The sequence below is a fragment of the Oryx dammah genome, unplaced genomic scaffold (genome assembly GCF_014754425.2).
Source record: "Oryx dammah isolate SB20612 unplaced genomic scaffold, SCBI_Odam_1.1 HiC_scaffold_3, whole genome shotgun sequence".
In the NCBI taxonomy this organism is placed as follows: domain Eukaryota; kingdom Metazoa; phylum Chordata; class Mammalia; order Artiodactyla; family Bovidae; genus Oryx; species Oryx dammah.
Window position 1 is genome coordinate 90,046,825 of NW_024070187.1, and position 19,570 is coordinate 90,066,394.

The following is a 19,570-nucleotide window of genomic DNA, read 5'->3' on the forward strand; positions in this document are numbered from 1 at the left end:
TTAGATTGTAAATGAATAATCTTAACATTTCAGGTAAATTGTAAGTAAGTCTTTTTTTCCCTTGGAAAAGGGTATCTGGATAATTTTAATGCTTTAATATAAATCTGAAAACTGTTTTAAAGACTCTCAGATATAATCATTTCATCACTTAATATAGTTATTGATCAAAAACAGCTCTATGGGGTTAATCTGGCGGCTCAGTTGGTAAAGAATCAGCCTGCCAGTGCAGGAGATGCGGGCTTGATCCCTGATCCATAAGGAAGATCCAGGAGTTGCTCCCTGCCTTGGAGCAACTAAGCCCATGCCCCACAACTAGTGAACCTGTGGTCTAGTGGCCAGGAGTCACAACCACTGAAGCCTAGCAGGCCTAGAGCCTGTTCTTGGAAACAAGAGGAGCCACCGCAATGAGAAGCCAGCGTATCACAACTAGAGAGCAGTCCCTGCTTACTGTGATCAGAGAAAAGCCCTCGTAGCAATGAAGACCCAGCACCACCAAAATAAATAAATAAAATTAAAAAACAAAAAACCAGCTCTGTGATGACCTAGAGGGGTGGGATGAGAGGTTCAAAGGGAAGGGATCTATGGATACATACAGCTGATTCACATAGTTGCACAGCAAAAATGAACACAACATTGTAAAGCAATTATACTACAATTTAAAAAAAAGAGGGGGGTGGGAAGGAAAAAGAAATCAGGATGCCTCTTAAACCTGTTCTAGATTTTAAAATAAAGAGACAAGCAAACAAGAAACAAATGCTTACCTACACGAGCATGAAAGTAGACAAGTCTCTGTTCTTCTCTAGTACTAAACAGCAAGTTATGCACAGTAATATAAATACCTGAGACTGCACAGCTCTTCCAAAGGTTTGACCACACAATGCTTTTTGATTTCACAGAGGACTCTTGAGAGTCCCTTGGACAGCAAGGAGATCAAACCAGTCAACCCAGAAGGAAATCAACCGTAAACATTCATTGGAAGGACTGATGCTGAAGCTGAAGCTCCAATACTTTGGCCACCTGATGGGAAGAGCCAACTCACTGGAAAAACCCTGATGCTGGGAAAGATTGAAGGCAGGAAGAGAATGGGACAACAGAGGATGAGATGGTTGGATGAGATCATGGACTCAATGGACATGAGTTTGAGCAAACTTGGGGAGATAGTGAAGGACAGGGAAGCCTGGCGTGCTGCAGTCTGTGGGGTTGCAAAGCGTCGGATGCAACTGAGCAATAACAACTTAAAACTACTTGGTATGGTCCCTGTTACTTAGAAGCTGATAATAAATCCTACTGATGTCAAAGTCCCAGGACAGCACAGGCTCAGAATATAGTTTGCTACTTGCTAACCACAATGATGGTCCTGGTCACTCAGAAAAGGTTGAGTTATACCCCATGAATTATTTTAATATGGCAGGAAAATAAATGATTGAGATTACTTCATTTAAAACCATTTTTAAGAAGTTTTTACTTTTTAAAACAAACAAAAAGAATTTTTTTTTTAACTCCTGAAGGTTCAGGCAAAACCCTCACCTCACAGAAGGCAAACAATATGCCTGAGATCAGGAAATCAAAAGGAAAAATTTTAATCAGTTGAAAAACTAACATCTCTGCCATATCTAATTTCTCAGAGGTGTTGGATAAACTAGATACATCCAATATCACCACATAATCCTATCTCCCTTGTCATTTCTGTCTTCCATTCACCCAAGACTCTCTCTTGAGGATGCCTGTAAGAAGTGGCTGAGCACACTGGGTAGAGTGTGGGTTGAGATCTGACTGCCAGGCTTTGCATTTAATCCTGGCTTCATCTGTTACTAGCTTCATGCCTTGGTTTCCTCATCTATAAAATGGAAATAACAGCATTCCTTCCTTGTAAGGCAGGCTTCCCTGATGGCTCAGACGGTAAAGAATCCCCCTACAACGCAGGAGACCCAGATTTGATCCCTGGGTCGGGAAGATCCTCTGGAGAAGTAAATGGCTACCCACTCTAGTATTCTTGCCTGGAGAATTCCATGGACAGAGGAGCGGGGTGGGGGGTGGGGGCCACAGTCCATGGCATCGCTAAGAGTTGGACCTGACTGAGCGATGAAATTAAAAGACGCTTACTCCTTGGAAGAAAAGTTATGACCAACCTAGATAGCATATTCAAAAGCAGAGACATTACTTTGCCAACAAAGGTCTGTCTAGTCAAGGCTATGGTTTTTCCGGTGGTCATGTATGGACACGAGAGTTGGACTGTGAAGAAGGCTGAGCACCGAAGAATTGATGCTTTTGAACTGTGGTGTTAAGAAGACTCTTGAGAGTCCCTCGGACTGCAAGGAGATCCAACCAGTCCATTCTAAAGGAGATCAGCCCTGGGTGTTCTTTGGAAGAAATGATGCTAAAACTGAAACTGCAGTACTTTGGCCACCTCATGCGAAGAGTTGACTCATTGGAAAAGACCCTGATGCTGGGAGGGATTGGGGGAAGAAGAAGAAGGGGACGACAGAGGATGAGATGGCTGGATGGCATCACTGACTCAATGGACGTGAGTCTGAGTGAATTCCAGGAGTTGGTGATGGACAGGGAGGCCTGGAGTGCTGCGATTCATGGGGTTGCAAAGAGTCAGACACGACTGAGCGACTGAACTGAACTGAGAGACTAACACTCACTTTCTTATAGGGCTGCCATGAGAATTAAATCCAGAGAAGCTTGTCATCTAGTCAGAATACTACTGAGCACATACTAAGTGCTTTAGGAAACAGTAGCTTCTAGTACCCAATGGGAAAAGCAAAGGAGAAAAGGAAAGATATAAGCATCTGAATGCAGAGTTCCAAACAATAGCAAGGAGAGATAAGAAAGCCTTCCTCAGCGATCAATGCAAAGAAATAGAGGAAAACAACAGAATGGGAAAGACTAGAGATCTCTTCAAGAAAATTAGAGATACCAAGGGAACATTTCATCCAAGATGGGCTCGATAAAGGACAGAAATGGTCTGGACCTAACAGAAGCAGAAGATATTAAGAAGAGGTGGCAAGAACACACAGAAGAACTATACAAAAAAGAGCTTCATGACCAAGATAATCACGACGGTGTAATCACTCACCTAGAGCCAGACATCCTGGAATGTGAAGTGAAGTGGGCCCTAGCAAGCATCACTACAAACAAAGCTAGTGGAGGTGATGGAATTCCAGTGGAGCTATTTCAAATCCTGAAAGATGATACTGTGAAAGGGCTGCACTCAATATGCCAGTAAATTTGGAAAACTCAGCAGTGGCCACAGGACTGGAAAAGGTCAGTTTTCATTCCAATCGCAAAGAAAGGCAATGCCAAAGAATGATGAAACTACTGCACAATTGCCCTCATCTCACATGCTAGTAAAGTAATGCTCAAAATTCTCCAAGCCAGGCTTCAGCAATACATGAGTCGTGAACTTCCAGATGTTCAAGCTGGTTTTAGAAAAGGCAGAGGAACTAGATATCAAATTGCCAACATCCACTGGATCATGGAAAAGCAAGAGAGTTCCAGAAAAACATCTAGTTCTGCTTTATTGACTACGCCAAAGCCTTTGACTGTGTGGATCACAATAAACTGTGGAAAATTCTGAGAGATGGGAATAGCAGACTACCTAAACTGCCTCTTGAGAAACCTATATGCAGGTCAGGAAGCAACAGTTAGAACTGGACATGGAACAACAGATGGGTTCCAAATAGAAAAAGGAGCACGTCAAGGCTGTATATTGTCACCCTAATTATTTAACTTATATGCAGAGTACATCGTGTGAAATGCCGGGATGGATGAAGCACAAGCTGAAATCAAGATTGCCGGGAAAAATATCAATAACCTCAGATATGATACCAAAGATGATACCACCTTTATGGCAGAAAGTGAAAAGGAACTAAAAAGCCTCTTGATGAAAGTGAAACAGGAGAGTGAGAAAGTTGGCTTAAAGCTCAACATTCAGAAAACGAAGATCATGGCATCTGGTTCCATCACTTCATGGGAAATAGATGGGGAAACAGTGGAAACAGTGGCAGACTTTATTTTAGGGGGGTTCCAAAATCACTGCAGATGGTGATTGCAGCCATGAAATTAAAAGACGCTTACTCCTTCGAAGGAAAGTTTTGACCAACCTAGACAGCATATTAAAAAGCAGAGACATTACTTTGCCGACTAAGGTCCATCCAGTAAAGGCTGTGATTGTTCCAGTAATCATGTATGGATGTGAGAGTTGGACTGTGAAGAAAGCTGAGTGCCGAAGAACTGATGCTTTTGAACTGTGGTGTTGGAGAAGGCTCTTGAGAGTCCCTTGGACTGCAAGGAGATCCAACCAGTCCATTCTAAAGGAGATCAGTCCTAGCTGTTCATTGGAAGGACTGATGCTGAAGCTGAAACTCCAATACTTTGGCCACCTCATGCGAAGAGTTGACTCATTGGAAAAGACCCTGATGCTGGGAGGAATTGGGGGCAGGAGGAGAAGGGGGTGACAGAGGATGAGATGGCTGGATGGCATCACTGACTCGATAGACGTGAGTCTAAGTGAACTCCGGGAGTTGGTGATGGGTAAGGAGGCCTGGGGTGCTGCGATTCATGGGGTCGCAAAGAGTCGGACAGGACTGAGCGACTGAACTGAACTGAACCCAATGGGAGGGGGGCTTGTGCTAAGTTCTCCAGATGCAGAGATGTTAAGACCTGGGTCCTGTCCTCAGAGAATCCAAGGCAGAGCACAGCAGGCTGCTGTTTATAGGGCTACCTCACAGGTAGAAAGAGCTCTGAAGCTGACCCCAAGGTGTCAGGTCAGAGGAGGGGCGGCGACTAGGAAGGGCGCCCCGAGGGAACGCGGGGCCTGAACGCACTTAGTTCTGGAAGGAATCAGCTCCCCCAAGCTCGGAAGGTGACGGGGTTTCTGAACAGAAGCAGAGCGAGAACAAGGCAGGCGGCACCACAAAACCGCACAGGATGTGTTTCTCAAGTGGAGGGTGAGAAAAGTGCAGTGGGGCGGAAGGTTACACACTGCGGCGGCAGTTCAGCACGAGCAGCCCAGCACGAGCAGCCCGCAGCTTGGGGCGTGGCTGGGAAGGGAGGTGCAGCCAGGGTCGACGGGAGGGCCCGGCTAACGGGGCGGAGCGGGGAGGCGGGCCAAAGTCCAGGTCTGAGCCGCGCGGTCCGGAACCTTCTGTCCCCACTGCCTTGGTCAGCTGGGTTAAAGACTGAAAACCAGAGCCCAGAGCAGGACAAAGAGAAAAAGCACTGGATCCAGGGTGGGGGTAGCCCATGTTTGTTAGAGGTGTACAAGAAACAGCTTTACTCTTGAAGATGGAAATGGTTTCCCCATCCCCCAAGTGCTACCCTGACTCCGCTGGCTCACCAGGACTGCACGTGCATTTAAAGCCCACTTGGTCACTTCCTTTTTGTACAGGATGCTGCTGCTGCTGCTAAGTCGCTTCAGTCGTGTCCGACTCTGTGCGACCCCATAGACGGCAGCCCACCAGGCTCCTCTGTCCCTGGGATTCTCCAGGCAAGAATACTGCAGTGGGTTGCCATTTCCTTCCCCAATGCATGAAAGTGAAAAGTGAAAGTGAAAAAGGCAGGTATTTTTCTTACTTCTGATTTTAAAAAAAACTGATTTAGTTAAAGCTATTTCTATTTTGAGAGAAAAAAAAAAGATATCAGAAAAGAGCAAGTCGGGTTTATAAAAAAGAGATAAGCATTCTGTTAAAATAATGGAAACAGTAACCATGCCATTTAAATTTTTTCTATCATCTCTTTGGCATTTATATAGTTTGGCTCAGAGTTGAGGTAAGGACCAAAGGAATAACAGAACAGCATTTGAAACTTTAAACAGAATTCCTACCTTGGCTAAATTGCAAGGAAACAAATCCATAAGAAATTAAATGTTGGGGGGGTGGAAGAATACAAGAAAATAGACTCAAACCTTTGGAGGAAGTATAACTTTTCAAGCTCAGAAATGATAGAAATGTTCATTAAAGAAGAGATTTGGTTACAGGTAAATTTTAAAAAGGCAAACAATAGAGAAGCAGTTGCCACAATTATAACAAAGGATTAATATCCTTATTATATAAAAAGTTTATAAGTGCCATGAACACACCCAGTTTCCCAGATAGGAAAACTGGGAAAGGACAAGAACTAAGAGCGGAAACACAGCTGGTTGGCAAACATTCAATCCAGTTGATAATCAAAGGATGGAACAAGAACTGACCAATATGTCTAAGAAGAAGCGAGTGGGGAAGTGTAGTAATACACTCCTTCTATCTCTTGAATATTATCACAAAAATGTATTTATATAAACAAGACAAAGACCTACATGGTAAAATACCTATCACGTAATATTCAGTGAGTAGAATATACATGTATGTATATGAACATGCTTCCCAGGTGGTGCAGCGGTAAAGAATCTGCCTGCCAATGCAGGGAGATGCAGGCAACTTAGGTTTGATCCCTGGGTTAGGAAGGTTCCCTGGACAGGAAATGGCAACCCACTCCAGTATTCTTGCCTGGGAAATTCCATGGTCAGAGAAGCCTGACGGGCTACAGTCCATAAGGTCATAGACACAGCTGAGTGACTGAGCGTGCACACACGCACATGAACATAAAGAAGTATAAACAGTATAACCATGCAAAAGGGAAACCCATTCATGGAAAAACGAGAATATATCCATTAGCACTGGTTATCTAAGAGACAGTGAAACCATGGAGGGTAGCAGCAGTTTTTTAATTTACTGTGCTTTCAACTTTATCTTTGCTGCTTATATATATTATTTTTATAATATAAAATATAGTTTACACTTTTAAAGATAATGCTGTTTATGACATTGTACATGTTGATTACTTTATAATTCAGTATAACTTAATGGTCACTGAATTAAAAAAAAAAACACTTATGAAATACTTATCCCTCACATCTTTTTCCTTACTATCAAAGCAGTAATACGACCTTATAAAAGAAATTAACAATCCAAACAGCAAAGCTCATAAAGTAAAAAAGGAGATACTTATTGAGATATTGTAAATTTAGCAACTACATCTTAGAAACATGAAAATGACTCGAGAGGGCCTTTGGACAAATTAATTTTTTAAATGCTTGAAATGTCAAAGAGTAGACAAAATGGAAACAGAAACCTGACAAAATAAGAAACCTCAGAAAGCATGCAAAAGTCACTGAATACACAAATTTAGGCAAATAGGCCACCAAGCAATAGGATCACAAGGCAAATTAACTTTGTGTCAACAGACCTGTCCCAGGACTGCTCAATCCACAGCTTAATAAAAATGTAAAAAACACGTACATTCCTTAAACCAGACTGACCGTTTTTTTTTTTTTTTTAATCTACATGTGGAACTTCCACTATATTTTCCCACAAACATGAATATTCTGGACTCATGACTCTGTGACAACTTTGTGAAACATAACACTGTAAACTGTAGCCGATCAATCAGTCAAGCCCGCCACTGCCCAGAGTGGTCTCCCCCATTGCACAGACTCCCACCCCCAGACCAGTCCACACTGACCAGTGGGGGACCACAAGGCCTCCCCTTCTCTGTAGACACACAGATGACTCAGTCAGGAGGGAACCTGAGAGACTATCAAATGGCTGGGGGTGGGGGTGGGGCAGAGCTTCCAGAATGTTCTGTCTTTCCTGTGTAGGGAAATGGCAAATTCACAAGTGACAGAGATCAGACCCACTAAATGGTAACAAAAGCCCATTAGAGGGGCTGAAGGCGCATCCTTTGCACTCTTGCTGGGGGCATCGCTTGTGTCTTAGGGCTTCCCAGGAGGTGCTAGTTGTAAAGAACCTGCCTGCCAATGCAGGAGACATAAGAGATTCGGGTTCAATCCCTTGGTGGGGAAGATTCCCTGTAGGAGAACCCACGGCAACCCCCTCCAGTATTCCTGCCTGGAGAATCCCACAGGCAGAGGAGCCTGGCGGGCTACAGTCCATAGGGTCGCAGAGTCAGACACGACTGAAGCCACTGAGCACCACTGTGTCTTACTCGTTCGTTATCACTATTAAGATACTACCTATCAGTGCCAGACAATGGTCCTTTAAATTGAAGAAACTTCTAAATTGGTAAATTTTTAGGGAGCTCCTATGATAAATGGCTGTTTTCTTGGTGCCCATGAAAAGAACAAATTAAAAGGCAGATACAAAAAAATATAACTTAAGAATTCCCGTATTTTAAAACAAAATTATTTGGAAAGCCTAATTTGTGGCCATGGCTTCCCCTTGATGGGTCTTTAGGGTACTAGTAAAAAACATTAGGTTAATTAACATTAACCAGGTTAATTAACAAGGGAATAGGAAACGCTGAGGAGAAAGTCAAGAGACTGCTTCCCAACAAGGTGGAAATTTTATAGGGACTCATCCCAACGGGATAGAAATCATCCCAACAGGATAGAAATCCTTAGATGGTGATTTAAAAATGGGATTTAAAAACAAATGGACATTGATGAGATTAAAACAAAGGCTTTAGGGAATTCCCCAGCGGTCTAACGGTTAGGACTCTGGGCTTCACTGCTAGTGTCCTGGATTCAATCTTTGATCGGAGAACTAAGATCTCACAAACCACATGGCACAGCCAAACAAATGAAAACAAAAAATAAAGGCTCTGAACCAACGCTACCTAAAGTTAAATGGGCCAAAGAGGCCCCTATTGGCCCCCTAACATTAAAGGGGCCCCAAACAAGTCTCATTTATTTACCCCAGTTAAAAAAAATTTTTTTTAATGTCGAAAGAAAATTACACCAAGATACCTGACTAGCAGTTGCTTGGGTTAACATTTGGGACAGTTAATCAAGTTGGGGCTTCCCAGATGGCAAAGTGGTAAAGAATCTGCCTGCCAACACAGAAGCCACAGAAGACTCAGGTTCGATCCCTGGGTCGGGAAGATTCCCTGGAGGAGGAAATGGCAACCCACTCCAGTATTCCTGCCTGGAGAATCCCGTGGACAGAGGAGCCTGGAAGGCTACAGTCCATGGGGCCCGAAGACTTGGACATGACTGGGCAAGCATGCACAAGCAAGGATTGACAAAAGGTTCAGTTCAGTTCAGTCGCTCAGTCCTGTCCGACTCTTTGTGACCCCATGAATCGCAGCACGCCAGGCCTCCCTGTCCATCACCAACTCCTGGAGTTCACTCAGACTCACGTCCATCAAGTCGGTGATGCCATCCAGCCATCTCATCCTCTGTCACCCCCTTCTCCTCCTGCCCCCAATCCCTCCCAGCATCAGAGTCTTTTCCAATGAGTCAACTCTTCGCATGAGGTGGCCAAAGTATTGGAGTTTCAGCTTCAGCATCAGTCCTTCCAATGAAAACCCAGGACTGATCTCCTTTAGGGATGGACTGGTTGTATCTCCTTGCAGTCCAAGGGACTCTCAAGGGTCTTCTCCAACACCACAGTTCAAAAGCATCAATTCTTCAGTGCTCAGCTTTCTTCACAGTCCAACTCTCACATCCATACATAACCACTGGAAAAACTATAGCCTTGACTAGACAGACCTTTGTTGGCAAAGTAATGTCTCCGCTTTTCAATATGCTATCTCAATTGGTCATAACTTTCCTTCCAAGGAGTAAGCGTCTTTTAATTTCAGGGTTGCAATCACCATCTGCAGTGATCTTGGAGCCCAAAAAATAAAGTCTGATACTGTTTCCCCATCTATTTCCCATGAAGTGATGAGACTGGATGCCATGATCTTAGTTTTCTGAATGTTGAGCTTTAAGCCAACTTTTTCACTCTCCTCTTTCACTTTCATCAAGAGGCTTTTTAGTTCCTCTTCACTTTCTGCTATAAGGGTGGTGTCATCTGCATATCTGAGGTTATTGATATTTCTCCCAGCAATCTTGATTCCAGCTTGTGCTTCTTCCAGTCCAATGTTTCTCATGATGTACTCTGCATATAAGTTAAATAAGCAGGGTGACAATACACAGCCTTGACGCACTCCTTTTCCTATTTGGAACCAGTCTGTTGTCTCACGTCCAGTTCTAACTGTCGCTTCCTGACCTGCATATAGGTTTCTCAAGAGGCAGGTCAGGTGGTCTGCTATTCCCATCTCTTTCAGAATTTTCCACAGTTTATTGTGATCCATACAGTCAAACAGGTATCCCTTGGCTAAAGTTAAAGGGTAACAATTGCTAAAAATGAGATAAAAATTTATTTTTTAAAAGTTGGCCTATTTGAATGGGCTTTATGTGAGATCGTTACATCTCTTTTGCCTGGTTATACTGTGAGACAAACATTATGTCTCACTAGGGAAAGCTTTCCCTGCCTGGCATTATATCACAGAGCATATATATCTGCCCCTAAGGTAATACTAGTTAAACATATTAAAGGAAACCAATAGAGTTTACCTGAGTCCACACAATATGAAACAAAACTGTGGCTAATATTCAGGGGTTAGTTAATAAAGGAATAGTGGAGATTTTCTGTTTTTTTTCCCCTATGGAAAATTGCTCTGGGTTTGACTTGTGCCTTCAGAAAGAGGACCTTTGTGAAATGCTTTGTGCAAACTTTTGTAGGCATGATAAAACGAACCCTAGAGTTCTAGAACACAGAACTCCTCATTTCCAGTAGTTGGAAATCTTCCCACTGATTAAACAAAGAAGCAAATTAAGGAAAATGTAGTTGGATGAATTAATGATTTGATACCATTTAGGCAGTAGAACAGTTCTCTGGGGAACTGAAAGCAACTGTCCCTATAAAAAGTCATCTGAGCAAATAAATTTAACTTATTCCAACTGTTCTTTATAAACTTATATTGTATACCTGATTTATGACCAAGTTATAAAAAGAAGTTATGAGATCTCTGAGTATGTCTGTTATATGTCTGTGTGTACATTATAGATATGTCTCTACCTCCAGACAGTATCATCAATATTAATTTATAAAGGAGCTCTGGTTAATTGACTTAAAAATAAGCACTTAGAAATAAAGTATTTCTAACTGTATTAGAAATAACCCAAATGAATTTCAGGTTCATGTGATCTGGGAAATATTCAACATTAATACTTGGTTTAACATTTAAGTTTGTTGGTTTAAATAATACAGGCATGACTTGCTTTTATTGCACCTAGTCAAATATGTTCATATTATTTCTCTTATAAAATTTATCAGCAAGAAAAATAGCTTGGAATGATGGCTAATTTGGTCTGATGTCTCCTGAAGTTTTCACAGGTAGAATATGATTGTTGAGAATAAATGAATTCAACAGATGCAAATGGGATAAGAGCCTTTAGTGAACTCTTTCAGAATTATCTTCTTTTACGGTATATCTACTTAAATAAGTTTCTCCAGATTTTTGGTAACCTAAAACTTTTAGAGTTTTGCTAAGTTAAGTTAAATGATGGAAATGTACTAAATATCTAGATCATTCCCAAATAAAGTAAGATATTAAAACATTACTTACTAAAACTAGGTTTTCTTTTACAAAGAAATTAAAGATATTAGAAAGTTAAAGTCGTTCAGTCACGTCCGACTCTTTGCAACCCCATGGACTGTACAGTCCGTGGAATCCTCCAGGCCAGAATACTGGAGTGGGTAGCCTTTTCCTTCTCCAGGGGATCTTCTCAACCCAGGGATCAAATCCAGGTCTCCCGCATTGTGGGCGGATGCTTTACCAGCTGAGCCACCAAGGAATCCCATAAACATATTTAGGACCATTAATAAATATGTTTTGTGCCACACTGAAAATTTTTCCATAAAAAGGGCATGTTTTTAAAAAGTATAAGTGGTATTTTATGTTTGTCAATCTACAGAATGCTAATGCACAAGTTCATAATTGCTTACTTCTGAGTTTTCACTAGAAATAAGGTTTTAAATTTTTTTACTGAGGTGTACTTGATTTACAATACTGTGTTAGTTTCAGGTGTGTGGCAAAGTGATTTAGATAGATAATGGCACCCCACTCCAGTACTCTTGCCTGGAAAATCCCATGGATGGAGGAGCCTAGTAGGCTGCAGTCCATGGGGTCGCTGAGAGTTGGACGCGACTCAGTGACTTCACTTTCACTTTTCACTTTCATGCACTGGAGAAGGAAATGGCAACCCACTCCAGTGTTCTTGCTTGGAGAATCCCAGGGACAGCGGAGCCTGGTGGGCTGCCGTCTATGGGGTCGCACAGAGTCGGACACGACTGAAGCAACTTAGCATGTAGATATATGTGGATATAAATATCCTTTTTCAGATTCTTATCCTTTATAGGTTATTACAAGATACTGAATATAATTTTCTATGCTATACAGTAAGTCCTTATTGTTTATCTATTTTAAATACAGTAGTGTGTATCTGCTAATCTCATACTCCTAATTTATTCCTCCCTACCCGCTTCCCCCTTTGGTAATCATAGTTTGTTTTCTATGTCTGTGAGTTTCTGTTTCATAAATAAGTTAATTTGTATTTTTTTTAGATACTACATGTATGTGGTATCATGTAATATTTGACTTTGACTTACTTCAATTAGTATGATAATCTCTTGGTTCATCCATGTTGCTGCAAATGGTAATATTTCATTCCTTTTAATGGATGAGTAGTATTCTATTACACACACACACACATTATCTTTATCCATTCATCTGTCAATGGATGTTTAGGTTGCTTCCATAACTTAACTATTGTAAATAGTGCTACTATGAACACTGGGGTACATGTATCTTTTTGCATTAGATTTTTCATCTTTTTTGGATACATGCCCAGGAGTGGGATTGCTGGATCATATAGTAGTTCTAATTTTAGCTTTTTAAGGAACATCCATATGATTCTCCATAGCTGCTGTACCAATTTACATTCTCACCAACAATGAAAGTAGGTACCCTCTTCTGCACACCGTCTCCAGCATTTATTATTTATAGACTTCTTGATGATAGACACTCTGACCTCATTGTAGTTTTGATGTTCATTTCTCTAATAATTAGCAATGTTGAGCATCTTTTCACATGCCTGCTGGCCATCAGTATATATTCTTTGGAGAAAGAAATTGAAATTTTAAAGGTTAAGAATTCTAATTAATATATGTAATTAAAATTACACAAATTAATATGGAAAACATCTTTGTATGAAAGGGAAAAAATATAAGGAATGGAAATGCATTTTGTTAAGGGAAAAGAAGGTGTTTTGTCCTGGAGAGAGAGAAAGAAAAGGAAAGCATAGGACAAAACCTGAAGACAAAAAAGAAAGTTTTAGAAGCATTGTGGGAAAGAAACCCTGAAAAGAAAGAGTTTCACACATGATCAGAACTGGCTAAGATTAAAATAAAATTTAACTGAGTAAACAAATTTCAACATTAAAAGTAAGTTAGTACAAAGTTAGAATTTGTTTTTTTCTCTGTGTTAAGAGAACAAAGTTTTCTTGGAATATTGATTTGCTTTTGATAACAGTTTAAAAAAAGTTTCTCTACCTTTTAAGTGATGTAACAGTCTGTATTTGCCTTTAAAATTTGTCATTTTGGTTAAGTAAATAAGAGTTTTTCACAGTGACCTATTCGACCAAGTGTTGTAAACCTTTCGATATCTCTGACAAACTTCCCCAAGTCAATTCTAAATGAAATTCTTTTGACCTCTGCTAACATTCAAATGCCTTAGAGTGAAGGAGGAAACAGACAGAACAGGCTCCATCTTGAAAGCAGGACTCCATCTTGGGCCAGACTGTGGACTTTGAACTATATGTCCAGTATCTATGGAAACGACTTACCAACTGGAAAACCAGGCCCCCAGAAGGAAGAGCCCCAGGGCTCATACCTAGACTCTCCTTTGCCTAAAAGAATACCCTAATTATCTGTGTAACTGAATAGAATTATACATTCTATTACGCTTATTGTGGACCACAGGCCTATTGATAATTGTCCACTGTTAACTACCTAGGCTTAGGGCATATAAATCACCGGTTAACTTTAATTGTATCTTTCTTTTTCCTTTGTTCAGACTAGTTTCAGGGAATTTGGGGAGGTGGGTTTGGGCACATACACTCAGGGTATATAAGGTTTTCACAAAAACTGGTTCAGGTCCTGGGCTAAGAGGAGACTCTGCCTTGGGCCCACTGGTGTAATAAACTGCACTCCACTATCTGCATTGTCCTTCTGAGTGAGTTTGTTTCCCAGAACGCATGGCTACAACAAGAGGAACCCCAAAACATCTTCAAAAGAGGTATTAAACTAATTAGGTCTATCTGATATGTTAAATTACACGGGAAACATTGTCAAATAAGTGGTATAATGCATGGGTAAATGTCATTAACATAGTGTAGAAAATCAATGGAATTCTTAAAAATCTAGTATGTCCTATATGTCCTGGTATAATTTTTCAGTTATGATTCTACTTATTTCTTAAAATGTTGTATTGTCACAGAAATAACCAAGTTTGTCAACTGCACTGTAATCAAATCTTTAATCAAGTCAATTTAAGTCTTTTGTCATTTATAGACAGCCACTGTTGTACTCTTTGGTGCTTTTACAAAAATTAAAATCTTCAAGAAGATTCATAAAATGAACCACAGGATGCCAGGAAAGTCCCAATGTGGGCTTCTTTATTGACACTTTAAACAAGATGTAGCAGCAGATCTAACAAGTACTATAATTTTGAAATGTTTACGACCATGAATGATATTTTGAGCAACAGCTATCATGAGACATAACAGTTGTCTGTGTTTCCTTAGTGGTGAAGCCATGGTACTGTAACACTGCTGGGATTTGCCTACATTTACACTTATTGGGGCTTCCCTTGTGGCTCAGACAGTAAAGTGTCTGCCTACAATGCAGGAGACCTGGGTTCGATCCCTGGGTTGGGAAGTTCCCCTGCAGAAGGAAATGGCAACCCACTCCAGTATTCTTGCCTGGAAAATCCAATGGACCAAGGAGCCCGGTAGGCTACAGTCCATGGGGTCGCAAAGAGTCCGAGCGACTTCACTTCACACTCAAAGGAAATGCTAAATTTTAGTGAGTGGTTAATGAAAACAGGGTTATTCTCTGGTGGCTCATTTGGTAAAGAATTTGCCTGCAATGCAGGAGACTCGGGTTCAATCCTGAGTCAGGAAGATCCCCTGGAGAAGAAAATTGCCACTCCAGTATTCTTGCCTAGGAAATCCCATGGACAGAGCAGCTTGCAGGGCTACAGTCCATGGGGTCATCTCTAAGATATGCAGGTGACACCACCCTTATGGAAGAAAGTGAAGAGGAACTAAAAAGCCTCTTGATGACAGTGAAAGAGGAGAGTGAAAAAGTTAGCTTAAAGCTCAACATTCAGAAAATGAAGATCACGGCATCTTATGCCATCACTTCATGGCAAATACATGGGGAAACAGTGGAAACAGTGTCAGACTTTATTTTGGGGGGCTCCAAGATCACTGCAGACGGTGATTGCAGCCATGAAATTAAAAGACACTTACTCCTTGGAAGGAAAGTTATGACCAACCTAGATAGCATATTCAAAAGCAGAGACATTACTTTGCCAACAAAGGTCCATCTAGTCAAGGCTATGGTTTTTCCAGTGGTCATGTATGGATATGAGAGTTGGACTGTGAAGGAAGCTGAGTGCCGAAGAATTGATCCTTTTGAACTGCGGTGTTGGAGAAGACTCTTGAGAGTCCCTTGGACTGCAAGGAGATCCAACCAGTCCATTCTAAAGGAGATCAGTCCTGGGATTTCTTTGGAAGGACGGATGCTAAAGCTGAAACTCCAATACTTTGGCCATCTCATGTGAAGAGTTGACTCATTGGCAAAGACTCTGATGCTGGGAGGGATTGGGGGCAGGAGGAAAAGGGGACGACAGAGGATGAGATGGCTGGATGGCATCACTGACTCGATGGACATGAGTTTGAGTGAACACTGGGAGTTGGTGATGGACAGGGAGGCCTGGCGTGCTGCGATTCATGGGGTCGCAAAGAGTCAGACATGACTGAGCGACTGAACTGAACAGAAGATGGGAACATTAGGGAGTATGGTGATAGTTGGACAGTATTTCACTTCTAGGATTTATTTACCCCCATGACCACATCTACAACAGCACATGAAGGCAGCAGACGCCATGGCCTACAACGTGTCTTCATGAAATATTGGATTTCATTGGGTTATGATTAATTAGAACCTACATCTTTTTTTCAGACGAGGATAACGATGACAGGAACAGGCCCAGAAGACCCACAGGGAAGACTGTTGGGGTTTTCCTTTAGTTCTCAGGTGAGTTTATTCTTGCAGGGAGTCAGTCATCCTCCCCACTCAAAGGAATTCAGTTAAACACAGCAAAAGACAAATACTGTATGATTCCACTTATATGAGGTATCTACAGTGGTCAAATTCATAGAAACAAAGCAGAATGGTGGTTCCTAGGGGCTGAGGGGAGAAGAGGAAGGGGTGTGATATAATGGCTATAACAGCTTCAGATCTCCAAGAGGAAAAAGTTCTGCAGGTCTGTTTTTACAACAATATGAATATATTTAAAACTACTGAATCGCACTTCAAAATGGTAAAGATGGTATATTTTCTATTATTTTTTTTAAATCATCATTAAGAAATGGTTAAAACTGTAAAACAAACAGGACACTCAAAAATCTTAATTCTGGCTCAACTTCAGTCCCCTGGCTGTACACCCTCAAATGCAGGCCTTGCTTAACCTAGTCCATGGAGTTTCTTGAGGCATTAAATGTACAAAAATGCTTTTTAAAATGAGGACCCAAGTGTTGTCTTCTTTTTTTTTTTTTTTCAAAATTCTACTATACAATGATAATACAGGCTTTCCCTTGTGGCTCAGCTGGTAAAGAATCTGCCTGAAATGCGGATCCCTGGGTTGGGAAGATCCCTGGAGAAGAGAAAGGCTACCCACTCCACTATTCTGGCCTGGAGAATTCCAGGGACTGTACAGTCCATGGAGTCCGCAAAGAGTCAGACACGACTGAGCGACTTACATTTCACTTCATATTGATAAAGCTCATCTTTACAATTCTGGGCATTGATTTACACAGACTAAGACAATCCACTAAGACTAATAATAACATGAACACTTAACTAGCACTAATTCCATGCCAGACACTAGTCTAAGCACTTTATAAATACTGACCTATTGACTTGGTCTTCATAACAATCTCATGGTGGAAGTCCTATTTTTATCCTCACTTTATAGATAAGGAAACAGAAGCACAGAGAACTGGTAAGTGGCCGAGGTGAGATTGACAACAAGCCATTCGACTCCAGAGTCAGACCCTTAGCACCTGAGGCAGGCACAGAGAACTTTTACCTCTGAATTCCAGCACTGAGACAGTCCTGACTCACAATGATTGAATCAGTCAGCAATCATTTACTGAGCAATTGGTTACGACAGAATCTTGTGGCATTTTTACCACACAGCAGTTCTGAAGAAAGATCTATCTGCTTCCTCTTATATTATTATTTTTTAACTTGGTAAAGAGAAACTTTGTTGGAAAGATGTTTGCAAAGGTTGTGGGGGAGGTTACTGTCTTGGAGGTGCGGGAAATACTGCAACAGTGGGGAAAATACTCTGACCGTAAGATCCTCAAGCACCTCCCTCTACTAATCTTTCTAAAAAAATGATTAAAGAAATTCTAACTCCCCAATGCTTGCAATCAGTGGTCACTGCCAACGACTCTAACCCACCTGCCACCTGGTTATCTCTTATACTCAGGAGGGGAGGAGAAAGAAGTAAATAAGAAGAGATAGAAAAACAAGCTCCTACTATATAACACAGGGAACTATATTCAATATCCCATAATAAACCACAATGGAAAGGAATATAAAAAAGAATACACATATACATTCAGTATAACTGAACTGCTTTGCCGTACAGCAGACATTAGTACATGGTAAATCAACTATCATCTCATCTGTGCATGCTCAGTCCTGTCTGACTCTTCCACAACCCCATGGATTGTATCCCACCAGGCTCCCCTGTCCATGGAGTTTTCCAGACAAGAATACTGGAGTGGGTTGCCATTTCCTTCTCCAGGGGATCTTCCCCACCCAGGGATTAAACCTGGGTCTCCTGCATTGGCAGGCGGATTCTTTACCACTGAGCCCTCAGGGAAGCTATAAATCAACTATATTTCAATTAAAAAAGAAAAAGAAGAGACAGAAAGGCCTGTCTTCAGACTAACAGTGAATTCTGGGAACTGGCGTAAGACTAGGTTTGTGAGGAGAGAAGAAGGAAAGACCCTAAAGGTCACTACAGAAAATCACGTGGATGTGTGCTTAGTCCTTTCGGTCGTGTCCAACTCTTTGTGACGCTATGGACAGTAGCCTGCCAGGCTCCTCTGTCCATGAGATTCTCCTGGCAAGAATATTGGAGTGGGTTGCCACGTCCTCCTCCAGGGTACCTTCCTGACCTGGAGATCGAACTTACGTCCACCTGCATCTCCTGAATTGCAGGCAGATTCTTTACCCACTGAGCCACCCAGGAGGCTATAGAAAATCAGGGGCCACCTTAAAAGGGTAAGGAGTAGAAGCAGCTATTCATGGCTTAGTAACCACATTCGCCAGCTCAGGAAGAAGCAGCTGCATTTCTAAACTCAACAGGCTGGGACTGGCCCATCCACAAAGCCATTCATTCACAGCTGTGTGCCCACCACCAGCAGCGCTTCAGACAGATGTAGTTAGAACCCGTCCTTCCCGTGCAGCACACTGAGGAGGCCCGTGGGAAGAGACGGGGGCTCCGGTCACAGGGGTCGCCGCTCCATTTTCTGGTTGGCAGGGCAGGCAGGTGCTGAGGACTCACCTGTAAGTGTATGGCCCCACTTCTTCCAGCCGAGGGGTCTCCCCATTGAGGATCTCCTCTGGATTGGTGACATTGAAGAAATAGAACTGGGTGTACACAGGCAGAGGGGGCTTCTTCCAGGAGTCAAAGGTCTCGGAACCGTTCCTTAACACGATATTCTAGAGGAGGACAAAAGAGATTTATACAGCATAAAGCTTTGAACACAGAGGTAGAGAGAGGGACAGCTTCTCCTTTGACCTTCCCAGCTCACTTATTTTTTCCACAGGCTGCAGTCTCTTCAGAGCAGGGCCACGCCTTGTGCCAGTATGGAGCCCACAACGCTTATAAGCCATAACAGGTGTTCAATAAATATGTGTGGTAAAGAAAAGGTGCAAGCTAGAGCCATAGCTCATGGATGGAGACATGGCATCACCAAAACCAAGGCCACAGTTTGAGTACCAAAAGGCCTTATTTGCTTTGTTACCAAGAGTCTAGTGGTCGGACAGCTTCCATGGGAAGTCAGGCCACTCTGAGAAGCTGCATGCATTCCTAGCTCACCCATGTGAGGGAACAGGGCCAGAGGGCCAGAAACCTGGTCCTTCCACTTGAGGTAGAACCACACCCACCTCGGGGCTTCCATGGCAGTACAGACATTAAAGAATCTGCCTGTAATGGGGGAGACCCAGGTTTGATCCCCTGGGACAGGAAGATCCCCTGGAGAGGGAAATGACAACCCACTCCAGTATCCTTGCCTGAAAATTTTCATGGACAGAGGAGCCTGGCAGGTTATGGTCCATGCGGTCACAAAGAGTTGGACGACTGTGACTAACACACACCCACTCCTACCACTTCCACCACTAGGGGCTTTAAATGCATTTTGTCATCCAGTCCC

General features: G+C 42.1%; 1 protein-coding gene across 1 annotated transcript in view; it reads right to left on the bottom strand.

Moving 5' to 3' along the window:
- SCARB2 (scavenger receptor class B member 2) overlaps nucleotides 1–19,570 on the bottom strand; it is an 80,475-nt gene that overhangs the window by 36,975 nt on the left and 23,930 nt on the right. Inside the window, exon 2 of the mRNA XM_040237129.1 lies at nucleotides 18,700–18,857. Within this exon, the coding sequence (XP_040093063.1) occupies nucleotides 18,700–18,857 (158 nt within the window). The remainder of the gene's footprint in view (nucleotides 1–18,699; nucleotides 18,858–19,570) is intronic.